This window comes from Linepithema humile, chromosome 6 (assembly GCF_040581485.1).
Source record: "Linepithema humile isolate Giens D197 chromosome 6, Lhum_UNIL_v1.0, whole genome shotgun sequence".
NCBI classification, from domain to species: domain Eukaryota; kingdom Metazoa; phylum Arthropoda; class Insecta; order Hymenoptera; family Formicidae; genus Linepithema; species Linepithema humile.
In genome coordinates this window covers 23,357,366-23,384,141 of record NC_090133.1, presented here as the reverse complement: position 1 = coordinate 23,384,141, position 26,776 = coordinate 23,357,366, and the positions used below count along the sequence as shown (strand labels likewise).

The following is a 26,776-nucleotide window of genomic DNA, read 5'->3' as shown; positions in this document are numbered from 1 at the left end:
ACCTTGTCACGTAGCAAATACCATCTTGACTTTTCGTTTTGGACGAAATATTGTAAAATGTATAGCGCAGTTAAACAATATTAATCACGAGTTGCAACACGGCGACACATTTCTTTTCGCGTATTTTGCATTTGTGTGACCTAGTATTGATAAATAATAGAGTAATAATAAAAGGCAAGTTGATATTTTGATTGAAAGAAAAATAATATCATTTATATGACTGAACGGTCTACTTTAGTAAGCTTATGACAAATACAATTTAAAAATTTTACATAGAAAATAACAAAAGAATAGATTTGTCTCTACAAAAGTATGTATTAAAAAAAAATTTTGGCTTAGAAAAATGATAAAAAAACGAAATAAAAAATTCATGTTAAAGGAGAAAATTAATATTTTAAATAAATGTTTCGTCTCGTTTACTCTAGTTCTCTTGATTGGCTAAGCAATGGATGATCATTTTCCATTAGTATAATAAGTCCATATAGATTCGAATATAAACTCCTGTGAAGGACATACTGTGTTTTGGCACCCTATCGCGAGAACAAAAATGGCGACTGATTGTACAGTCGCCGGAAGAACAGGAGAGAACAAGAGGACGGTCCACGGAAAATGAAGTCAGCTCTCCGTTCCATCAAGCGGTCCTCAGGGAGTCGACTGTCTGTACTATTCGCCTGGCGCCTGTCTGACGCCCCCCTCTTTTACCTCCTTTTCACCCACCCTGTTTCCCTTTCTCTTTCCTCTCTTTTTCCCCTCTCTCCTTTTCGCTTTCCTCTTCTTCCTCCCACACTTTCCTCTTTCTCCCTTCCACATTCTCTCTCACCCTCTCACCCTCTTCTCTCTCTCTCTTTCTCTCTCTTTCTCTCTCTGCAAAGAAATATTCTTAGAGGATATCGAACTCCAACTTCGCGCTAGTCTCTTTTTTTTCTCACAATTGTCTATCTTTCTTTCGTCTTTACGGTGTCTACATTTGAAAAATAAAAATCGATAGAACGAAGAAATTAATTATAGTTCCTCAAGCAAATACTATTTCCACGTGCAATCAAATAAAAAAATGCACTTCAAAGTTTTACTCGTTATTAAAATCCGGAGCGAATTGTCCTATAAGGGGTGTGGTTATAAAATAGAAGAGCCTAAGATTACTCGCAAGGATTAAAGGGCAGAATATAAAAGAATCGTGAGACAGATTGCGGATGTTTTAAGAAAATATTTTCCTATGCTTGTTTCATTTTATTTTTTTCGAAATAGAAAAAACGCGCACAATCATTGCTACTATAGCTGAATTACATTATTCAGAAAATTATAGCTTATATTCCACCGGCAGTAAAAGGAAAGAGAGGTTATTTTACTTTTTGCTGGAAATTTTATTATTTTTATGGAAACAACAAAATTGTTTGAAAGCTAGGCAGAAAATCCGTTGCAATAAACAGTATAACAGTATATTAATTTCTTCAAAAGCCTTAAAGTACTTTCTACATATAGAAATTATTAATTATAAAAAATTCAATAAAAGTAAAGCAATAATCGTATCTTTGAATTTTCAAACTTTGTGCTAGACAAAGATTTCGCAAACAGTTCCATTCATCGATTGAAAATCGAAAATAAGATGCCGCGACACGCAATTTTATAACTTAATTAAACTTAGATTAATTTAATGCGCCAAACATAATGAGTATTCATCGAGAATACCTCTTCCGAATCGATTTACTGCCAGTGTGGTATAATTTTATCATGTCCAGGATTTTCCAAGTGCGTGAGACAATTCGAGATCATCGGCCCCGCCTAACGCGCGCGGTACATAGACACGTGCGATGTATAGATAGATATATGTTATGTTTGTACTGTAATTTTCCACCCAACTCATCGGCGTTCCCGGCCGACGACGAGGAACCACCCGACCGTCCACCCTTCATCTATAACGCTGAAATAACACCCCACGCCGCGCGGCGCTCACTTGTGCTACGTGTTTATGAATGCCCACACGTGCGAATGTGGGCGCGCTTGTGTACGCGGATCGTGTGTTATTTATATAATTGCTCAATAGCCTCAATTACGGACCTTATTCAATCATAATCATCCTTCGGTGTTATTTACGGACAAGCCCAGCTGATTGTAAGCACTCGGCGCTCTCCGCTCGCGTCGCGCGCCGATCGACGCATGACGTCGGCGTCGTTGCCAACGAATGTAAACCCGTCTGAAAGCCTGGAACGTATTTCATAACAAAATTCATACGTGCCCTCGTTTCGCTATCCCATTTTTTTTTTTTTTTTTTTTTTCCTTTTTTTTGTGTATCGCACAGGACATGGAAAGTATGTTTTTATTTGACTCAATTGGGAAAAAAATAACAAATCGCAATATCGATTGATTCACGATAATGTTCAGTAAAGACCATTAGCTTTACTGTAAGAATAATCGCATTATGTCTTTTTGAAAAAAAGTTTAAGATTTAAATTACGCATTAATCTTGCGTTTCGAAAATAAACAGCGGAAAACTCATACTCAAAGCAATCGTAAATAAAAATTAATCATCTTACGAAATTGTTTTGGGAAATACACTCTTCCGGTTATCGTTCTGGCGCTTGAATTTCGAACTGAGTTTAAGCAAGGGAAGTTAAACAAACCTGACGCGACGCGTGAGACGGAATGCTTGTGATAATTAGAATCTTATTGAAAACACCACCGGTGTTCCTCGAGCGAGGCAAACAGAACGTCAGACTCGGTGCTCGCTGAAGCGCGATTAGGCGCGATCCCCAATTATTCGTCATAATTCTAATTATCTCCATTTTCGATTCGTCGAGAATCCCCGACGTTCTATCTCGGCACTCCGCGGGAGCGCGTCTTGGAACAAAGTTTGCAATAATTAGAAAGCTCGAGAGGAACGAAAACGACGAATGGCAATATGTTGGCGGCATCGAAGTGGCAATAACGATGCACTTGCTACTTTTTCTTATAAGGATAATCAACTATGATTGATAATTTTTTCTCTAACATTCTTGGAAAGCCAGCTACTTTATCTCCTTTTCGCGGGTCGACAAACAGAAAGAGAGAACGGATAATAGAAAACAGTCATAATAGAGGTTAATTACGAAGGGGTGATTGCGGAGAGGAGATCAACGGAAAGCAAAGAAAGTATCGGAGATTGTTCGTTCTCTCTTTTCCACGCAGCATCATTTTTCCTCATTCTCTTTGTCTTTCTTGAGTTGCTAAGTTACCGTCACACCTAGAGAAATTGAAGTTTCTTCCAATTATAAGAACTCGGTCGATGTTCTTTAATTCCGCCACCATCGTGCGTTCACGTTTTTTCCGCATCAAATCAGCGAATAATCTCCAACTCCCGAAAATCTCACGTCTGTTATAACGAGAATTATATAACAAGGATTGGGGGAGGAAGGATGTCATTAGTGACCTGCTTTCCTTTATTAGTAGAAATCTTTTTCATGACAGTCATTTAGATTTATATACTCATCCAACCACTTCGCGTTTGTAACAAATGAATAAATAATTTGATATAACATAATCGATACCCGAACATCGAAGTGGCATATACGAAAGCGAAAGCTCTGCGTATTTGTAGATGGAAATTTTACTCGCAAATTTTGTCAAGAAATTACAACTCGTCCCGTGCATACACAGATGAAATCAGAGCCTCTTGCTCGTGATATTCAAGTTTCGCGAAATGCGGAATTACATCGTGTACTCGTCTGAGCTTTCGGTACTTTGCCGGCGTACAACTAGCATATTTCTCAAGGCAAAAGTCGAATAGATACGAATTTCTTATTCGTTGACAAGACTTGAACTTTAAAAGACTTTATTTACTCGATTCGAAGATTCTTGTTTTTCATCTCTCATAATTCTTCTTGAAAGAATGATGTTGTCTTGACTTCCTATGATCAATGTATTCTTTTCGGCGATAACGAATCTGACTTTTTTGACACAAATTTTAATTTTGAAATTTTTATAGGAGGCAAAAACTATTAAAAGACGAAAAGAAAATTGTCATTAGAACTGTATGCCTATATTTGATTCCTTTCCGTAATTATTTATTTGATAAGGAGCTATTTTTGAATAATCTAACTGTAATGACAAATTGATTGTTAATGTTAAATCAAACTTTGACGGATTAGATAATAACGATTTCATTCGTCTTCATCTTATCTTTTTGCTCTCTGTCTCTCACGCATATTTCGGTTCCAGACCCTTAACAAGATATAGCGAAAGCGCACGGCGCGATTTCACATCCTGAAATCGATCAGGCGTGATTCCTCATAATTGGTAACATGCGGCCCGCTGCCGACGTTGGCGACGCTCTCTCCGCTTCATCCTCTCGCCGACTTTTCCTCTCCTCTTTGCTAGTGACTCGAAACGCCTCGAGCGCACGAGGATACCTATCGGATGGCGTTACCATGGGACCAGAGCCTGGTATCGTCGATACCTCGTTACTTTCCCGATTTCTTATGTAATCGAAACGCCTCGCTGATTCGTCATTTCGCGGGAAGAGGTCGTCCGTCTTCGATACTTGTTAACGAGCGCTTCCTTTGGCTCGTGTAACGAAGAAAACGAGAGGTGAAAATAAAGGACACGGCGGAGATGCGCGCGAGCGGACGTAATATTTCGAGCAAGAAAATTCGCTGTATCTCGTCTAACCGATTTAACGCTTGCATTAATTTTCGCCAGTGTAATTCGTAATTTCGTTACGTCGATTGTGCGTAGAGAAAAAAGAAATATTATCTTTAATCGTTTGAGCATCGATGGCGCATATGCGTTGTGTGAAAACCGACCGCCAGTTTTAATAATTTAATATCGGATTTCGACAGTTCAAATATTGGCAGAATAAAAAGAAATTTTTCTTCTCTTCTCTATTTGCTTCTCCGTTTTCCGCTTCCTTTTTTTTCGCATCTCGGCATTTGAATTTTCTGTTAACGGGGATGGATCCGTGGAACTGAGGTGGAAACGGATGATCTCTACAAGTTAATTTGTAACTTGAGCATTCCATCCAGGAGATCGGGGGTGGTTTCCAGAGATGGTTGAGAGAAACAGCGTGGCAGAACGGTGGCGGGGGCAAGCGGCGGGGTTGAGCTCAGGCAGGGTACACGGTACCTTGAGGTTGTTTGTTGCGCTAATGCCTAATTAGTAGAGTGGTATCGCGTCGCGACGAAAGCCGTAGCCATCGCTGTCGTAGTCACTGTCGCCGTCGCCGCCACCGTCGTCGCCGTCATTGTTGTTGCTCCGTCGCCATCGCTATCGCCATCGCCATCGCCATCGTCATCGCCATCGTTGGCTCTATCTGTCTCGCTACTCTTCTATCGCGAAAATATCTTGCAAGGCGGAAACCAACGGGAAAATCGGGCGGTGTTCTTTTTTTTTTTTTTCTTTTTACTTCTTGCTCAATTTTCACGCTTCACAATAATATTATTTTTCCTTCAATTTTATTTTGCGCAGTATACTTTTAAGAGTTCAAACTCAAAAATTAAACTCTTTAAAATAGACTGTTTTTTTTAATACAATTATAGTACAATTATAGTATGTATATATATTTCTCATCTGTAGCATTATTGTTTTTTAAGAAAGGGAGTTAGGTTTTTTCGACGGTATAACATCTCTAAATTCTGTCCTGCGTAATAGGAGTCGATGGAGAAAGAACTTTCGAGGGTGCGAAGTAATGTACCATACGTGTCACTCTATGGACCACCCGTTGATCGTCTCTTTTCATTTAATGTTTAATGTAGACACAAGCGTATAATCGTCGCCTATCTATTGGTAATAATGTCAGTTTCGTCTCATTATTTCTTGACATCATTTCTTTATTTTTAACTGATTTAATAATGATTTCACATCTTCTAAATTTTTTATAATCATACAAATGGTAGATAGATATGTTATAAATATCTGATCATAAGAAATTATTGTTGCACATGAGCTTTTATAATTTCTCATTTTTTAAATTATTGCGAATAAATAAAAGATGCAAAGTCAACGAAAAAGCGTGAATTTTATCATCAATTTTGAAACTTAATATCCGATATTAATATCGAGATATCTTAATAATTGATAAGAACACGCGAGTACTGCGAACTTGTCATATAAATAAGAACATTCGTGGCTTTCATGGCTGCCTGCTAATAGTCAGCGATCTCTTAAACTCTAATTTTGCCACACCCGATCGTCGCAAAGTGGCTACTGCACACCAACAAAGACTCATTTTATCGTTCCGTCACCACTATAAAAGGAAAATAAGCAACCTTCCCCTTCTTCACCCTTTTATTCGATCGAACAGAGAATCAGATGTTGATTCGAGAGAAATGTGAAATCAATTCGCAATTAAGCTTTAATATTAGTATTAGTGAGATGTTTCGAAAATAAAGCCGATAAAGCGAGTATATTCGTATTGAAAATATAGGTTTTGTCACATGGCAGATAAAGCTACTGATGTACAAGCTGTTGCGAATCACGTGTCCACACACGTGTCGCTGGGAAACGCGAAAATGACATCGTTACTACGGAGGTGTTTCCATCAAGTTTCGCGCCGGTATAAGATGAAATATTAACGATACAGCTCGGGATTATCGGCTGGACTCGGCATGGCCTTTCACTGACCTTCCGAAATTTGCTTTACAAGCCTCATGAGCTCGTATCTGTGTAATCGACGCGCTCCGCGGGGACGTAAACGGTTAATTACCATCGCAAATAATTTTGGGAAAGTTTCGAATGTTATAACTGACCATCTCTTGATGATCGCCGAGACGTTATGCGAAATTTTGACTAATAGGATACTTATAAAAAGAATTAATAAAGGATGTCTGGATATTGAATCGTAAGATTTTATTCAACTCTTCAGTTTTAACACTGCTGAATTTCTATTTCTTAAAGAACTGATGTTTAACGTTAAACATCAAGAATAGCCTTGAATCTTTTTTTCGCTACAATTTGCACACCAATCAAAACTATGACACTTTTTTATTTATTTGATTGATTTTAGAAGAAAAAATCAATACTTTAAAACAATGTAATGATTATTGAAAAAAAAATTTAATTTTTTTATAATAACATTGTAAATATAAATATATCTTTTTTTATATTTTTCTTTGATTTTTTTCAAAATCTTGATGTAATGCACACTTTTTGAAACCGGACACACCAGCGCACCAGAGATTGCGAAAAACCGTTTTTGTTTTTTAATCAACAAAAAATGTCTAATTTGCTAGTATGATTTTTAGCTAATATTTACATTAATCTAGAATAAACTCGTTGCTCTTTCCGCAACTGTTGATTGAATTCTTAACAACGGGTGCTTTCTTTCCGAGAATTGCGAAAATACGTATTCCCGGTCGACGAAATCCGCTGAGCGTGATAAAATAATTCCTTCCGAGTGCGCGCCGGTCGAGTAAGGTGCGCGTTGAGGATCATTAATCATGCGATTTCACCTGTGAACGAAAAAGAAGAATGAGAACGGCATTGAGAGGAGGTCTCCAAAGCCCGCGTGCGCGTTATTGTACGCCTTGGCAGGTTTATCTGTCCTTTAATGCGGCCCACCGTGCGCATCGCAGTGTTACTGTTGCTTATACACACGCTTTTCTCTCCGTGTCGCAATAATATAGAATAGGACTCGAAAATCATTGCTTATTCCACAAAGTGCTGGATTATCGTGCGTTATATGGCACCGTGTGGATACGCGACGATACTCACCAAACAATACACCCCCCTTTCTCTTCTCATCCCCTCCCTCCGTTACTCTCTTCTCTCTATCTCTATTTCTATAGTTATAACTTCTTTTGCATTAGAATTTTAAGACTTTGAATTGTCTTGTTCAACAGTTGGATAGGATGTTTTGTGATTTCTAATCCAAGTAGTATATGACGATTTTTGCTCCGACGGCTGCTCAAGAATCAATACACAATGTTTCGATGAAGCATTAAGCACCGTCGATCAAATCAATTTGTTTTTGTTAATACATTATTCAGATTTGTCATCGACAATTTGCAGTTCTACGAATATCCGACACAGGTCGTGTCTCACGACCATTTTTTTTTTTTCGCCTGTTCGTCTTTCTGTCTTCCTCGATGTGTCCCTTCTTCCCTTTTGTATTATAGCTGTAAACTCTCTTACCTATTTACGTACGGCCTCTTTGGCGTTCGCTTGTACGATCCCCGTGTGTTTACGCCGATATTATTTCATTTTCCGCTAGTCCTGCTATCCCATGGCGGATACAGCAGGGCTAGCGCGGCCCGGCGATCTCCCATCGGACCACAATAGGGGCATAACTTTATTTACCGGTGCACGAGCACCCCCACCGTCTTGACTGAGATAAAGGTTGTGTTCATTTACTGCTATTTTGCTGGTGTACTCCAGAGTCGATAAAGTGTAAATTTATTTATAAAATTGGCAGATTGTTTTGTGAATTTTTTAAATTAAAACAATACTTAAAAAAAAAAATTTTTTTTTTAAATATTGCTAACGTAATTTCAAACGCTCTGTACATAAAATCGAATTTATCAATCTGACTGCACGATGGTGATATCGTCGTTGTCGTCGTCATCTTTGTCTCTTTTAGTGGTCACATCGATATATTTTCTTAGCACTCGGAACTTTTCTCTGAACAGAATAAGGCACCACTTCGAGAATGCTAGGAGAGATTTTCCACTAGCTTTTTCGGATATATCCTACTATCAGCCGTAACCATCCGGTTGTACTGACTGTGAATCGCGAACGTACACACACGCGTACACGTACACAGAGATTTTTTTCAGAGAAATCCGTTTCTCTTTTTAATATAAAATTTGTTATCTGTGAAAGTATTAACAATTAACTATATATTCATAATTAATATGAATTAATTGAGATTCAGTGTATGTGACTTTATATACGATCTTATAAGTGTGTAACTTTCGAGGTATGTATTTATATTTACGAGCTCTGATATCGCCTACGAGTTTCGTTTTATTTTACTTGTTGGATAGGGTCCTTCAAGTGGTCAGAAGGAAGCATTTCTTCCTTCCTTCCTTCCTTCCTTCCTTCCTTCCTTCCTTCCTTCCTTCCTTCCTTCCTTCCTTCCTTCCTTCCTTCCTTCCTTCCTTCCTTCCTTCCTTCCTTCCTTCCTTCCTTCCTTCCTTTTTTCTTCTTTCCTTCCTTCCTTCCTTCCTTCCTTCCTTCCTTCCTTCCTTCTTTCCTTCCTTCCTTCCTTCCTTCCTTCCTTCCTTCCTTCCTTCCTTCCTTCTTTCCTTCCTTCCTCCTTCCTTCCTTCCTTCCTTATTTCTTTCTTTCCTTCCTTCCTTCCTTCCTTCCTTTTTTCCTTCCTTTCTTATTTCCTTTTTTCCTTCCTTTTTCCTTCTTTCCTTCCTTCCTTTTTTTCTTCCTTCCTTCCTTTTTTTTCCTTCCTTTCTTCCTTCCTTCTTTCCTTTTCTCTTCCTTCCTGCTTTTTTTCTTTTTTCCTCCTTTCTTCTTTTTTTCTTTTTTTCTTTCTTTCTTCGCTTCTCTTTTCCTCAAAATACGTAGGGGATTGTTTGCACTCACCTCTCTTCCATTGCTTCACCTTAGTTTCTTCGTCCCATCTACGCCCCGCGGGATCTCGCTGCCCCGTCGTGCGGAGCTCAGATTGCTTTTATACCATGGATTGATTGACAATATACTTACGTTAGCCGAGTGGACCGTACAGTTATGGAGACGGCTACACCATCTTCGTCTTCCTTTTCTCACCCTGCTCCACTGCTGTTAAAGCGCGACCTTTTTCCCTACGTTAGAACATCGCCGCGGGATTCTTCTACTTTTTTTTCTTTTGCTTTTTTTTTCTTCTGTTCGTTTACTTGTGTTAAAAGTAAGCGATTTTCGAAAGAAATTGCTCCTCGGAAAAAAAACATGGGCTAATCTTTTAGACATGCATACAATTTTACATCCTACACGCTAATGTAATTTTTAATATTGATCTTATTATTACTAGATAATAGAATTTACTGCGGCAACTTACGGTATACAGTATGGTATATGGTATGGTAATAACGATATTAATGCTGTTATTATAATTACAATTAATGGATATTATGTCGATTCTGTTAAATGTAAATTAATAAAGCGGAATACATTATTGTTTAATCATTTATTAATTTTTTTTTAATAAGAATAAAAAGGTTTTTTAAATGATATCCACATTAGATTTTGTAATACTATTTTTTGGATATTATCTTATAGATCTTTTATATTTCTTATATTGTAAATCTGTCATGTGCATGCCGAAACTGATTGTTACGAATTGCATTCGTCCAAAGACGAAGATAAGACGAAATATGCCCCGGTGAATATCTTTCGCGCTATCTGAAGCGAGAGCTGTGTCTCGTATATTCACGACCATTTCGAGCGGCGACGTGAATTTTCGGGATTAACTGTTTTTCCTTTTTTATGTGTCACGTTTATATTAAAAATCTTTTTTTTAATTAAGAAAAAGATATATAAGACACGTTAAACAATGAAAGGATCTGATTTAGTGGATAAAAAACCACTCTTCTTTCTTATATAATAAGACATGTCTAATTCTGCAGACTTGTGTAATCAATAAACACAACTAATCGATAAAGCAATTTTGCGCTGCTAAGTTGATTAATTGAATAACCGAGTATACTGTTCATGATTGCGATTTCCGAATTTAATTCCAAACTATGATCTTTGGGCATTGCATATGTAGTATGAAAAGTTCATTCAAGCAGCTGGGGACTTCGAAGTCCGTTTGAAGTCCGAAAGTAATCTCTGCCTTTCTTCGGTGGGGTAGCACTATTCAATGAATTCAGAATGCGTTTGGAGAGTCTCCAGCTCCGTCTTTGCCCTTCCCCCTTTTTCAAGAAAAAACGTATGAATCGTCGTCGGATGGTTGCGGTTCCCTGAACGTGGGACACTTTAGAGCTTATGTCCCCGGAATACATAACGTAGGATTTCGGAGTCGCATTTTTCCTCATCCCTCTGCCATTTCTCCTTTGTTTCACCTTTCATTTCCCCTGCGTTTCTTTTAAGTATTTACGTTAAAATATTACGTAAAATTATGTTTCTCTTTTATGCAAACGTGACATTTCTTAGGCAAAACAGCCGTTTTGATCGGCATTATATCGGGAGTACAAAGAATATTTGCCTTTGGAATATTGCACATATTTTTATCGTGAGAATGTATCATTATCTAAATGTAAAATATTTAATGGATAAATAGTAATAAGCATTTATGGTGCTATTTATGGTACGGGTATACACATACCGAGTTGATTGAAAGACACTAAAGTTCCGTCATATACCAGGAAATTAGTCGTCGTACTTGTCGAAAGGATATACCTACGAGAACCCCGATTTCTTTTTTTATCCGTAAATATTGGCGACTCCGTAACGGCTCCTCGTAAAAATCGCTTGATTACAACCTTGCCTTCATCGCCCAAACGTTATTCATCACCGTGAACTGCAATGAAAAGTAAACACTTATTTTTTTTTATAATTTTTCAGAATATGTAAAAAAAATTGTTTTATTTTTCGCGTGTAACCTTAATCGTAAAAAGGGAATTGGAATTCTTGAATGTAAATTCCATCTTTTAATCCGTAAAATAATTGTAGAACGAAAGACGGATTTTTCTTCTTTTTAATCGCGATTAGTTGGAAAAATGTAAAGTAATCAACTTCGTTTCACTTACAGATTTTCCAGTAGATTGTTTTTAAGAAAAATAATATATTTACGTTATCGAAGAATTATGTACATTATTTAATACTTTTCACGAGAGTCGTGCGTGTTATTATACCCCGATAACGTATAATAATGACTAAAGTAGCCGCTAGCCGCGCAAAAACGCGTTACCCTCGATATTTCTATACCTTAAACTTGATCCGATCTGATCGATAGTTCGTTCATACTGTTACAACGGGGCGAAAACGTGCTGTGTATATCGTTAGGTTGCGTAATCTGTTAAGTGGCTTGAAGTTGTTACGGATTTTAGAGATTATTGCGTATATATCAGTGAATAAATTTTGCTACATTCTACGATTTTACATAAGTATAGCGTTGGTTTAATTTGTCATTTATTTATTTTTATCATATCACGTTGTCACGCGTTTGTAACAGCTTCTTAATAACAGTTATTATTTGGCAATGTTATTAAAGCTGAAATTTATAATTGATTCTTCTTTGACAAATAAACATATCTTTTTTTGAGAGAGGAAGGAGAAGAGAGAGGTACAGAATCTCCGATTATTGATCAATCTGTCTTTATTTTGATATTGGTTTAAATTTTATATTTTGAAATATTTTTTTACACCATTTAATGATGCTATATATAATTTCTGTTTCAGATTTTTCTACTTGTATCACTTCTCTTTCTACGCGTACCACTATCGATTTAACGGACAGTACAGCAGTTTGGCGCTTGTTACATCATGGCTCTTTATACAAGTAAGTGTTTTCTATACTGAAATAATACTAATGAAATATTACTGGTTTCAATCCCTGATCTAAGCTCGTTTAAAATACTATACGATACAGCTTTACAAAACATGGTTAATAAAAGTAAACATAAAAGATATAGATAAAAATAGATTTTTCGGTGAACTCGCGAACGTGAATAGTTCGCAGTTCAAGGCACGAGAGTATTTATGTGATGTATTTTGGGATTAAAGTGGCGCGCCGCATCGTGGTTCGTGAAATAATCGTCTGCGCGATAAAAACTCTCACAGGAGTAGAGAAAAGTTTCTCCAAGAGAAAAAAATTGCTCTTTCGCATTGAAACGGACATTGATCACGAATATTCCGTGACCTACTTGCGAGTACTTTAGCCGAGGACAAATATGGTCGGCTAAGTTTAGCAAAAATTCTTCTCAGACGATTGTGCACCGTTTCAAAATTGTAGAATAAACAACAAACAAAAAGGGGCTATAAGAATCAGAAGCGCGGACTTCTCAAATGAATGTCGTTCACCTGTCTTCTAATTCTTAGTTCTCAATTTAATTGTAATATATAAATAAAAATTTAAGAACACAAATTTAATTTTGTATTCTATAAAAATATAATATTATTGTAAATTTCAAAATTGGATTCATGTCAGAAGTCAGATCCGAGTTAAAAACCATAAAAGGTCTGACAAGTATACGTGCGAACTCATTTTTTTCTCAGCGTGTGGTAGCTTTATGGAGAAAGTATGTATACCGCGTTATAACAACACTCTTAAGAGCAATCACCAGTATGGCTGACTTTTTGGTTAATTCAAGAAAACAATTATTATTATTATTATTATTATTATTATTATTATAGTGACATATTTTTGTGTTTTGGTGAAAAGCGATGGCAGATGCGGCGAATACACTATTAGAGCAAAAGACGAATATCCAATTTTTAATAAAGCTTTAATTTTTAGTAATCAAAGAAAATCGGATCCATGAAATATTACGTCGAATTTGGAAGGATTGTAGAAAAAAAATATTTTGAATCTGATATTTTATCATTATATTGATAATAGAGCAATGCTAATTGTGAGTTAGATTCTCGTTACGTAACCGTTGCACTTTTGTATTTAAAATAACATCGAGATGAAGGAAAATTGAAGCGCAATATTTTGTATGCGTTCCCATTGGCCACTGTGTTGGGAATTCTGCGATTGACAGGAACGGTAGCAGGACGAAGAACGAGCCGCGGTCGCTTAACTGAATAGCCTAAAGCCGCCATCGCTCAAACTTAAGTTACGTAAACGCAACCAGGACAATGCTCCTGACAGCCCGATCGATAGAAATAATTTAATGCGGCTTCTTGGTTTCCATATATAAACGCGCATAAGGATACTTTAATGCGGGAATCTCGTTCTCATCGAAGAGGGCGTGTCTCGTTCCCTTCGTCCATTAAGAACGTAGGTAGTTGAGTAGTTGTGAGATATTATTATTTTCCGTCGGATGTATTTCATTAGGAAATGTACATCTGAAATTTGATCCGAAATTTTGCTCGCTTGTAACTTTGGGATCATTTTTATTTATCACGCTACATCTGGAATATTTACGGCGAATGTCGATTGCAATAGAACACTTGGTGTAAACTGCCGGAATTTTAAAAACAGATTTGCTGTGCTGTTTTAATAATATCATCATACGATAATCTGATTGCAGAACGTACTTTGGTAATAACTTATAATTAGATGATCGCAACGGTCATATTAACAGATATTATTATAATGGCGTTACAATAGTTACGTTAATAACTGATATATGGTATGTGTATATTTCACGCGTAAAAACTGAATGCCATTAAAATTTAATGGAGTGGTTAATTTATCCGATAAAAGGTGTAATTGCATCATGCATGTGTTGCACTGGGGAAAAGATTATATATTATGTTTTACACGCTATTCGATTGTCGGATATATTTATAATGATTATCTCGATTATTTTTCGGATATAATCTAATTTAAAAAATTACTATCTGGAACAAATATCCGATGAAAAGGTCGTGGCAAATTTGAATAATTTTGCATAAAAAAATTGAAACAGAGAGTTCCAATTATAGATTTATTGAGAATTTGGCTATTTCACACTTCTAATTAATCGGACAAACTCTGATGTACAAGTTGCTGAGTCGAATTTTTTGCTTCTCGCTTAAACATTCTAGTTTCCTACATTTAAAATTATCTATTTATACTATGTCGTTCTTATGTCATCAAATAATAACAAATTTTAAACGCGCTTACTCAAAAAGTTGATTTGTATCATAAACCAGGTGTCTTCGGAGAGAGTTACACGTGTGTAGTATAGCGATCTTCTACAAATACGTAAGCGAAACGATACGTCGGCATATTTGACAATGTGAACGAATGTACGCGTCGTAAATAAACCAGTTTTAGCCCATCTTGTCGGCGATGACAGTTTCCGCCTGATAACCACGTTACAGGTTCGTTAACATGATCGCTTAACGAGTGACAATTATTTCCTGGCAACGAGTTTACGAATACCGCTTGGGTGGCAAAATTCAAAAAGAGCCCACGGGCATGTCGGCGGCCGAGAATCGTTTTGATTCCCGGACGGCAAAGCCGTTGCTGCAGCTATTGCTGCAGGTCAGAGTTCAGCTCCGATTAGCCCGGCGGCGTGATTATACACCGATTCGATATTGGTGTCATTGGCGTTGATTATCCGCCAAACGAAAACTCGATGTACTCCCCCTCCGCTTTCTACCCAGCATCCCGCAGGGTCGCAGAATCGTTCTGTCGCTGCCCTCCTTCTCGCTCCTGTTCCCGCGACCGTCCACATCGCTCAGCTTTACCGTCATTTTTTCCCCGCTATTTAGGGAGCTCTCTTCTCTTGTTTCCATTCTTCACAAATTTTTTTTGCAGATTTTTTTCTCAAATGGACCGAAATCCCTCTTGCTGACGAATCGCCGGAAATAATTTCTTTGCGTCGTCGACAGATGCTCATATTGCAATATCATATCGTGCTCCATGGAGTATCAAAATTAAAATGATTGAATGATTTTCATTGGCTGATTTTGTAAAAGAATTTTCGCGTTTTGGTTCAATTGACAAATAACGTAATAATAACGTATGCGGTAAGCGAAGAATTTAGTTTTACAGTATGTAAAGATAGAGAAATCACATTATTGCGATCGGCAGTAGCGCGATCGATAGGGATTGGCAGAGATAGGTCCGAAGTGATTGCGGAGAAAGAGAGCGCTGGTATAAAACGAATTTGGTGAATTTCCATATAAATTTACTAGGCGCGTGCGGTACACACAGGCCACAAAAGTGGAACGAGCCAATACGTAGAGCCGAGTGTGCGACAAGATATATCTTGCCACGTGAATTCTTGTTTCCGATTTCTTCAACGGCGCCTGCGAAAGAAGTACACGAAGAACGGCGAACTTTCATAATGTAGCACTGATCTGTCATATGAATCTAACCTATAATTATGTTATATGTCTTCTATAAAAGAAAATAAGCGATAACACAAAAAATAACTCACTAATCAAAGTTGAAGAGCATAATTGATTATTATTTGATCGTCAGAGCCTGTTTAATTTTCATTATTTAACATTATTTAGCTGTTTCTCTCCCTATAATTTTATCGTCGCGGTATTGCATCAGTTTTTTCTAATCACTCTAATCGCATATCTCGTCGATATTCTTTGTTTCAGCACTCAATGTTGTACTTCTTTCATCACTACGAGCTACCAGTGATTCTGCAACAGGCGCAGTTGCAGCAAATTCTATTTCGCAATCACGCTCAGCCTCCGGCGCAACCGACGACGCCCAGCACAGTCCCGACCACCCCGGGTCCGGGATCATCGCCGTCGACGACGACGCCGTCGTCGTCTTCTCCAAGTTCGAACTCGCTTACGTCGCTTACGACGGAACAGACGCAGCAAAACTACATCACCGAACTCTCTCAGCTCGATTTGGAGCCTAACGGTACAGAGGAACGATACGGAAATGTCAATGCCGAGCAAACGTCTTCTGCGACGGTTACGAGTCATCAGCGAAATGATTCTGTTCAAGGTACGTTATGGGAGACATATTTTATTTGCATTTTATCTCGTAGATACTTTTGAATTTGAAAAATGATTGTCAATTAAACGCAATTTAGTACGCAATTAATTTCTTTCTCACTGCACTTTATTACATTTAATTACATATCTACATTTGGTTATTTGTTCTAATTTCCACACAATGGGAAAAAACTTTTTTCTGGAATACTCATTTTTACAAACAAGTTTAATTTTAAGTATGTTAAAATTTATATTATTCCATAAAATATATTTTATGGAAACAATGGAAAAAATGTTATGCTCGAACACTCATCACAAGTCCAAGTGGAAAAGTGATCTTTGGCAATGATTCTAAAGAGAATATGCGCAAATTGATTTACCGGCACGTTACAAAATTATGATAATTTTTTTAACGCTTTGTAATCATCAGTAATTCCGTGATTACACATTCTGCGTGTCGACTCGCGAAGCACGCGGCGCGTTTTACCAGGTTTAGAGTTTTGAATGAGTACTTTGTAGATCCTGTGTCACTGACACTCATCGCTCTGAAGCGCCTACATGCAGTTTGGCATGCGATACCGCGCTATCGTATTTCAATTCGAACGATCCAACTAGCACTGATTATTTTTTTGCGCTTTTAATTTCACCTCTCGTTTCATGCTCGCAACTGTAGATAATCGTTTTAACATGCGCGACTAATATATCGAAACCAGTTTGTTTACAGCTGTGGTTTGACTTACGGTTGTGCATTGTATCGCGTTTACATCTACCGATCGGTGGACTTTCATTACGATTATTTGTTCTATTTTTATCTATTTACTAAATTGTGCAATTATTAATATCTATTAAAAAATTAAAATGTTTTATTAGAATAATTCTTATAAGAAAGCATTCTTAAAATTAAACTTTAACGGAAAAAAGTAATAAATCTATTGTTTTGAATTAATCAGTGTTTTGTAAAAATTCTATAGGTGAAAAATATCTTTTTTTTTTAATGACTGATCTCAACACTTAAGAGATTAAAGTAACATTTCTTTATAGCATTTAGTCCATGAAAAATAAAAAAATCTTGCTTTAAACAAATTTTGTTGTATCAGAGGACGCGACTACATCAACTTCGACCGTGACAGCGGAAGCGATTCCTTCAGCTTCCGGAGCTACGAGTTTATCCACCGATATTTCGTCCTCCGAAGACTTCGAAGTCATCGAGGCTGCCGAAGCAATGCGCAAGGAAGCGATGTCCACGAAGGACAAGAAGGAACGTTAGACTTTAGTGTTGTGCTAGGTGCATGATATTTGAAAGGTAAGAACCATCATTTCTACATAACATTATTGAAGGGTTTCGACAGAGGTGGCGTTATCCTGTCATGAATTAAACTTAATTGTAAAACAATGTACTACGTTTATGTAAGAATGAACAAACTTTGTTCAATGCTCGTTTTCAAGGATGAGGATGAAGTTAAAGGTTTTTTTAAGCGTGTCATGGGTATGTTGCGCTATTAAGTCAGAACCAATGAACGCAAGAGCAAAGATTTATACAGCGATGCGTAAAAGTGCAATAAATTTTCATTGGAAATAATATTGATTATGGGGGATGAGGGATCGGGATTTAATACAATTACACAATTTGATGTTAGATTCGTTAGGAACCCAGTGTAATAGCAAAGTTAGTTGTCGTAAATGTAGCTTGAGGAATAATAAGATATAATGTTTTAATCTGCAGCATGTTGAAAATATTAATATATATTTAATGTTAAATATTTGTTTCTCTTATATGCAATTTAAGTGTATGTAATTTATTTCATATTTTTTTAATAATTTATAAAAAGTTGTCTTTCAAATTTATTATTTATTTATTCAAATTTATAATATAAATTTCAAATTTATTTATTCAAAAATTGTTTCGATTTTATGTTTATCGAGCAAAAGTGCAGAAGAGTTTATATTGTTTATATATGAAAAGCTGCATTAAGCAAATTCAAAATATATTATAATAAATATTATCTTATAATTGAATTGAAAATAATACTGTTATCAAGATTATCTCGTAACCAATAATTTGTTCTCTTTACAAATATAATATTTTCTATCACATACCAAGTGGGTATATTTCCCAATATTTTGTTTTCTTAAAATATTATATTATTATAAAAATTTCTATTCAATTGTTTGATTTTAATCACTTTTTTAAATTGTTTTATACCGTCGTATTGCATAAAAAAACATGTCCACAATTAAATATGGCCATTACTGTTATTTATTATTAAGGCATATTTTATGCGGAATTATACGACGATGTTTGTACACTGAAAAAAATATATTAAATTTAAACAAATTTTATTTAATTAAAGAATTGTTGATTTAATTAAAGAGTTTATTTATTTAAAGAAAATTATTTATTTATATACTTACAAAGGAATTATTTATTTAAATTAAAAAAGGTTAATGTAAAAACAAAATACAGAAAGTACAGTTCTTTATTAATACAAAAATTTATACAAAAATTTTTTTTAATCTAAGAAAATAAGACAAGTTTTTCAAAAAGAATTAAATTATTTACTTATTTGTTTATTAAAAAATTTTTTAGATAAAAATTTTTTTGGCCCGTATTCAGCACATGCTTGTAACAATGTTTGCGCGTTAAATCTGAACAAATAAAAATCTGATTTTTTTTCAGTGTAATGATAGGGCAAAGAAACTTGAAAATGATTTAAGAATACTTCTAGAAATACGAACTGATATCCTCTCCCCCATTTCTCCAGCCACGTTTTTAGATAACCATCTTTGTAAAATACTTTTCTTTTTCACTATTTATATCATAAATTTTATTTCGCTGTACATATTACCGAATAATATTGTTATTACTATTCTTATTATTATTGCTGCTATTGCTATTAGATTATAAATAAATGCAAAAATCACATGGTACATCTCGTCTCAATTTATTATTGATTCGATAACATTGAACTTTAAACTTTGAAAAATAATATCATCCTCCTTATGTACATACAAATTTTAACCTAATCTCGTTCTTCTTTGTGATATTTATTTTGAGCTACTTGATTTTTTAGTATTTACAAAGCTTCAGAGCCTAGAAAGCTTTGTAAATACACAATCAAGTAGCACAAAATAAATTTCACACAAAAAAACGATTAGGTTAAAATTTGCACATTTATAGTTTTGGCGTGAGGGGGACGATATTGAAACAATGTTGTACCTTACCTTTCTAATCAATCCTAATAATTATATAATTATAATTAATTTAATTTATTCTCTTTGCAAATTTAATACGTTTATTTTCTATTATCGTGTTATCAATTCTGCATTAAATCAGCTGTATAGATTATACGGCTATTCTTGAATCATCACGTCTCTTTGAAATGCGTGGCGAATTCGAGATTTAAAAGAAATTCTTGCGGAATTGAAATTGATTGTTCAACTTGGAACGTAAGATGGGGAATACGTAGAAGGTGGGAGGGACTGTTGGATTCTGTCCAAGTCGTGTGGGTGGAGTCGACGGTGGGAGAAAACGGGACAAACCGAAATAGACAAATAGACACTGGTATTCCTTTGAGAGAATCAAACAGGTGGCGTGGAGTACAAAGATAACACGATAGAGCCGAGAAAAGAGAAGAGGGAAAAAGGGGAAAGGGAAGACGAACTGTATAGGCGAAGGGCGGGATGCAAGCGATCCGTGGAAATACCCAAAGCGACACGACATTCCTACAAATGTAGCGATTTATTTTCATTAAAGCGTAATTAGGAGTGAGTCGCGCCACGATCCGATCCGTCGCTCGAACCCTCTGTTCCGATGTATCACCGCGGCACACGTACGCGATACACTGATGTACTGCATTGCGTCGCGCCACCCGGGCTTAGTATTTCAAAGATGTATAATCTTGCGTCACGCACATGGCATTTTCATTGAAAATTATTACTTATCTTACCTTTTTTTGCTGTACAATTTTCATTATTATGCTGTTACAAATAATTTGAAACTACTTATAATAGAGTGACACTTTCGGAAGACACATTTCGAAAAAATATTTCGGACGAAAGTTGATTGATTTTTGAGGAAAATATAACACGATTTTTATTTTACTCAATATTTTGCAATTCTTGCAAAAATCAGTTGTTTTGCAACCTACTTTTGATGAATATTTATTCTGCGTACATCGGTGAATTTTTACGCGTTTATAATAATCGCGGTGTGTCGGTCATTCTGTAATTCGCTCGCTACAGAATATACATGCTGTGTGATATCGGTTCTTCGATGGTCGAGATTGGAAAGGGTCAGAATGAACAATCCGGGAGGGACGGAGGAAACGGAAGATATACGTATCAGTGAACAACTACAGGGCTACTTCCGTGTGTCCCGGAAATTCGTGCAGAGACTCGACTCACAGTTGCAGAGCGACGATAGGAGGGAGGTTGGAAACAGAAAGCCCACGGGGGCTGAATTTGCATCCGGCAAAGCAACCTCGGACTACTTTATTTGATTGGCTGCCCGCAGGGCTGTCTTCTGTCCCTACATGGACGAACCTACGTGGATTTCTCTGTGTTACTCTTTTCTCTCTCCTCGTCCGCATCTTATTTCTTACTTTTCTCGTCTCGTTCCCTCCTATTATTTTGTTTCTTCAAAACTGCGCTCTTCTTTTCTTTCTTCTCTCTTTCACTTCCGTTCACCTGTGCTAGTTTCTCGCGGAATCACACCGGCAATCGCAAAGAAACGCATTGTATTTCACGCAACCATGCAAGAATGACTTTTTCATTTTTAGGACGTTCTCTTTTCGCATTCTTTTCATTCGTAAGGCCGTAAAGAAAATGGGCTGATTTCAATTTTTCTAATTTCTCGCGCAGGTAAAGCGCTACTTGTATGAGTAACGCATGACAAATGGATTCGTGATTTAAAAGATAAAAATTTTGACTGTAGATTCAGCGTTCTAAATTACGAATATACAATCTTCGCGGAAAATTTGTTTTTTCATAGAAATCATGATAATAAAATTTGTTTTTTTCATAGAAATCATGATAATAAAATCAATGATAATCGATGAATAAATAGTTTTTTATAAAAGATTCTTATGAGGTTTTTTGTAAAAAATATACACATGATCTTGATTGTGATACGTGATTCTGGCACATCTAAATATTGAGTGATGCTGACAAAGATTTTGCATCATCTTGTCACTTGGTCAGCTATAAAACGCGACAGCGACCGAGATAACATGGTAACGACAGTGCCGGTGGCATCGATCGGTGTTCATTCTGTTCATCAATGATGCTCGACGTCGAAATAATCATCCGCTTTAATAAAAACGGCTTATCCGCGAAACAATGGACTGTCGCTCGCAGGATCGCCAAGCACACGGTCGTCGCGGCATCGCGGCTTGTCTTCCGTGCGAGCACCTAATTGTCCGCTCTGGCTCGCTCGTTCACTCGGTTTTCCTCAAGAATTAAGCCGCTTTAGCATTATTCCGTTACGCGCTAAAACAAGCTATTTTAATACGAAGCTGCTTGAAGTTTCGCGGCGTACCTGAAATTAAATCACCTTCTGACGCAATTATAACTTGATTCTCTTGAAAACGCAGCGCTACGCTATAATCTAACCAACGAAAAAACTCACAGGGGCGCATGACAGTATAAAGCTAGCGCTTTATTGATTTCATATAATATTGCAAGTTCTATTAAATTAGATCTGTGATCTGTGTTTTTTTATTATATTTAATAAAAATTAGAAATAAAGATTTTTGTACTTAAAAGTAAATCTTTAAACAATGATTACGTTCGCAATGATTAATCGCTGGTATTATTATTTTTTTAATATCTGCGCAAAACTGCGAATATTTAGGAGTGTACAATTCTCTTGTTAGTTTAAAATCTATTTAATTTTGAATCTAGTTAATTTTTTTTTTTTAATTTACAGATATCGGACAATAAATTTCAAGTTGCTTAGAGAGGGATAAACCGTTGCCAGGGATCGTATCCGATTTTTCATGCTTACGATTTCGCATATTTATTCAATTTAAGAAAGTAGCACAAAGTACTTTTGTTCCGCGTATATTTTTTTGCCTGCTGGTGTTCGTAATGTCGGCTGCACAGTTTCGAGGGGTATTACGTACGCGTTTTCCGGACTTTGAGCCGAGCATCGCCGGAGGAGATCTCATTAATTAGCTAATGGCTCTCCAAGTTTTCTCAGGTACATGCACGCTACGTGTGGCACATTCGACGAGTGCCAGCATTCTTCTGTATACATCATTAAATAGTTGCTAACTCATTCATTAGTAATACATTATGATGATTTTCTGCAAATGCGAGATACAAAAGATTAAACGATTTTGCTATTAGGTGCTTTTACATCAATTGCGAAAGAAAAAATCCACAGCATAAAAATATACGGCCAAATTGAAATAACTCTTTCATGTCCTCTTGCCAGTTATATAATTTTCATCCGAAATCTTTCTTCTTAAAGTATTTTGTTTTTCAAATATTTAAGTTTACTATTACGATAATAATCATATTTCTCTCTCTTTTTCTCTTTCTCTTCTCTTTAAAAGAGCTGTATAATATATTGCAAATTTGTAATTAGCAAAATCAAATGGTCGATTAAAGTGAATTTAATGCTTGCGGCAAGGCGAGTTCTAGGTTAGTAATTAGCTTAGTATCAACAAACTAATTAATTTTCTAGATAAAGATGTAGATTGAATCTTGAATGTGTAACATTCTTTTGATAATTGCGGCGTTTTGTTTATTGCGTTTAAAATCTTTTTTTTTGAAAGTTTTCAATAATTATAATATAATATATAATATTTTAATGATTTTATTTATTTTTATTTATATAATTAACCGAATAATGTCTCGGTTGTATAGCGTCTACTTTTATAAGTAGTTATTACGTGCGTATTTAAATATGCTCGTACAATTTATTATTTTTTCAGCCTATATAGTTTTACGGCTCATATGCCAGATGTTTAATAAAGCGAACGGAACATTGAATGTGCGAATATTTGAGAGATTGAGTTTTATACCGTGAATTATAACTATACCTTTTAACGTATGAATTTCGCGCCGAATACGCGCCACGTTTTAATGAAGATAACATACCCGAAGTATTTCTCTGACAAGCATAACTCCTATTCGCCGGATTTTCTCTCAGTTTCGAAATTATATGGGGTTCAATGTTATGCTATGTCCAATTATAAAGTACTTATTGTGCTCGTGTAATAGCGCCAGTTTTCGGAATACGAAGGAATTTTTAATACAGCAATGATATTTCTCATTAGTTGTAATTCATTGAACATTAAATTATGGACTAATTTAAATCAGTGTATTTTTATCGCATTTCGCCATGGCAGTGCAAAATTTATTCTTTTTTAATACATAATTATGATTTCTTCAATCCTATAATTGTTAAGAAATAAAAACGTTGACCAAAAACAATTTCTATGAAAAAAATAATTAAGTTTACGCAAAAATTGTATATGTATGGCGATTGTTGATGGAAAATACGTTCGGCATTGTATAATGTGAGACTAAAACGAGACGATCACACAACTTTATTATTTTCGGCGAGTAAGCTGGTGAGGAAGTCAAATTCGATTGATCTTTGAGATAGATTCGCTATTCTCCCCTTAGGATTTTGTAATGGCAGGGCAGGTTATTCCGTCTGGTTAAGCTTTTTTCCGTGGAAAGTGCGCCTTTTTTCTTACACAGAGTGACACATGAGCGTTGAATTGGAAATCTTCCTGTTAGTCCAATGGAAAAGTATTTTCCGCTCAAGCAGAGGAAGCTCAATGCTATATCTCTGTTCGCGCCGACTAGGAGGGGCAAATATAATTGCCTAGTGTACAAAGGAGACGCTGGAATAATAAAAAGGTACGCGTACGTAAGCAGGAAGCCATGAATCGAGAGGATGAAAAAACGAAGAGAGCCCGGTACGAGTAGGAGCGTTTGATGTTTGAGTAGGTTGTTCGAAGTACTCATTTATCGGCCGTTGCATAAGAGAAGTATTCACCGAAGCAAGACTGTCGGTTTTTCACTCGCAACAACAGCATTAGCTCGAAAGTGTGAGCAACAAATAACTTTGTTGGTCACTTTTATTATTGGTTATCTAATTATTATAATTCTCACACTCGTACATATTTTTTGCGAAAAATATTGCATTTATAGTAACAAAATTTAACTGCAAATTTAAACATTTTTTTATTTTTCGAAAAAGAAGAATTATTTTCTGTAGTTTTTGCGCTCTGAATTCGTATCTAGTTCTAAAAAATGCATATTGTATCAGAATTTTAAGGAATAAAAAAAAAAATGCCAAAAATAATGTAATATGTACGACGTTAAAAATTCAGATTTAGCGCAGAAAAAACTACGGCAAATCACTCTGCGAAGACTAGATATAAGACAAGCACAATTATTATGATCATGTATCTCTAAGTGTACTTAATATTAATAAATTCTTGAAAAATTTGAAGAGAGGAGAGAGAAGTGAGTCGGTTTAAAGCGTTCGCCCCGTCTTGCTTCATCTTGGCTGTTTTCTCCTTGCTCCATTTACCGTTTCATATTCTCCCCTTTTTCTTGCGAGATTATTCGCTTATCGGTTCATTGTAAATTCCTCCTATCCTTTATGAGCAGCGGCCGTTTCCCGTGCATGCTAAATATCCCGCCTCACTACTTTCACCATTCGTTTCAGCTCTGTAGACGCGTCACTTTATACAGTTGCGGTGGAACGCGGTGTATATAGGGTAAATATGTAGGGTAGCCGGTTACACATATCGAGACTATGCGAGACTTTACCTTTTATTCAAATGCGTACTCAACGTAACTTAATCGTCTCCAAGCAAAAAATCTCCCGTGCTTCTATTAGAATGAGAATAAAATGAGAATGGAATTTTATTTCAATTTATTTATTTAGTTCTTTTTTTTTGTCATTTTGATCGATTTCTGATCTACTGCGCAGCACGTAGACGTAGGACGGTTATAATGTTTCACTAGATACTTCCGCTATAATCATAATTGCAAAGCATGTGCACATCATAAACGATACCTATTTAGTACTTAATGTTTGAATCTGAAGTTCCTGTTGGCTTTCCCACGCATAAAACGCGCATAAATTGAGACTCGCTACTTATGCATACACGATCGATTTATACGTCGTTATAATGTATATTGCGAAGTTGTTTACTGCGCACCAAAATACAATAAATTTGTTTCGCCTAATACATTTCAAAATAAATCTATATCGCGAAGTGCATTAGAAAAATTTATAGTAATCCAGATTATTCAAAATATAGGACGTGTAGCTTTTAAAAATAAATCCACTGTTATGAGAGACTATAAATTCTCATCGATGACGTCAAGCTATTAGGTTCGACGTAGTACGCGACAAGAAAAAGATAATATAATTTCTACGTGCTTCACCCTCGGCGTTCGATTATCGATTCACGTCACTTTAGTTCGTTCTCGGTACTACTGTTGGCGTTATGTTAAAAATTACACGATAAATTTTTACATTTTTGATGATGCAGCAGCGATCCATATTAAATAGCCTTGGAGAACATGTCCTGTATTTATATAAAATTGTTTAAATTTACCCTTTCTAACATTCTGCGAAATTTAAATTGATTTTCGTGAAAAATCTCAATGCTGTCAGTGCTGCTTTTTTTTATTGTTTACATAATTTTTCGTTTATAGAAATTCCTTAGATAATTTTTTGTATATAATTAGAAAGAAATCAAACAAATTTTTCATGTGAGGTATTTTTTATTTGCTTTATTACATGTACAAATCGATACACGTGTAATTGAAAAATTTTTTAAATTAGTAAATAAGAATAAAAGAAAGTTTCTAGTGTATGTTTTTTTTTTTACATTATTCAAGCGTTATTCAATTGCATAATGTTACTTATTACAATCGTTAAATTATTGTTAAATTTTAAAGTCATAATAGTTTTGACCTTTTAGACCGAAATGTGTGTGTGTAAGCGGCTTCAAAAAGCGGCTTCATTTTCTTCAAAAAGAAGAGCGATGCGAACATCATTAAACGTAACTAATTACACAACCACGAAGTGAATTAGATCCCAGTCAGAAGCGAATTGGTGCGAATATGGCGAATATCGCGAGTGCTACCAGTAATGGGAAAACATTCTGAAAACTTTCTGTTTTCCCAGTGCGTATTAATTTTCATATTCGCGTCTCGTTACCATAGCTACGGTCATAGCCAGTAGAAGTAATAAGTTTTGGAATAATTTCACGCACAGTCAATCGTATGAATTCGTTCTCTATTCTCCACCCGTTTCTCCTCTCGTTTTTCTTTA

General features: G+C 35.9%; 1 protein-coding gene across 5 annotated transcripts in view; it reads left to right on the top strand.

Annotated features, from left to right (window-relative positions):
- Positions 1 to 26,776, top strand: part of LOC105677058 (membralin) — an 89,115-nt gene that overhangs the window by 56,591 nt on the left and 5,748 nt on the right. For 2 of the 5 annotated variants that reach the window (XM_067356707.1, XM_067356708.1), the window contains exons 11-13: positions 12,301 to 12,400; positions 16,111 to 16,471; positions 17,559 to 17,764. In XM_067356707.1, coding sequence (XP_067212808.1) covers positions 12,301 to 12,400; positions 16,111 to 16,471; positions 17,559 to 17,728 — 631 coding nt within the window. In that variant the 3' untranslated portion in view covers positions 17,729 to 17,764. Of the gene's footprint in view, positions 1 to 12,300; positions 12,401 to 16,110; positions 16,472 to 17,558; positions 19,390 to 22,387; positions 24,939 to 26,776 lie in introns of those variants that run through there. The other 3 variants (XM_012375407.2, XM_012375426.2, XM_012375417.2) reach the window with 2 other exon arrangements.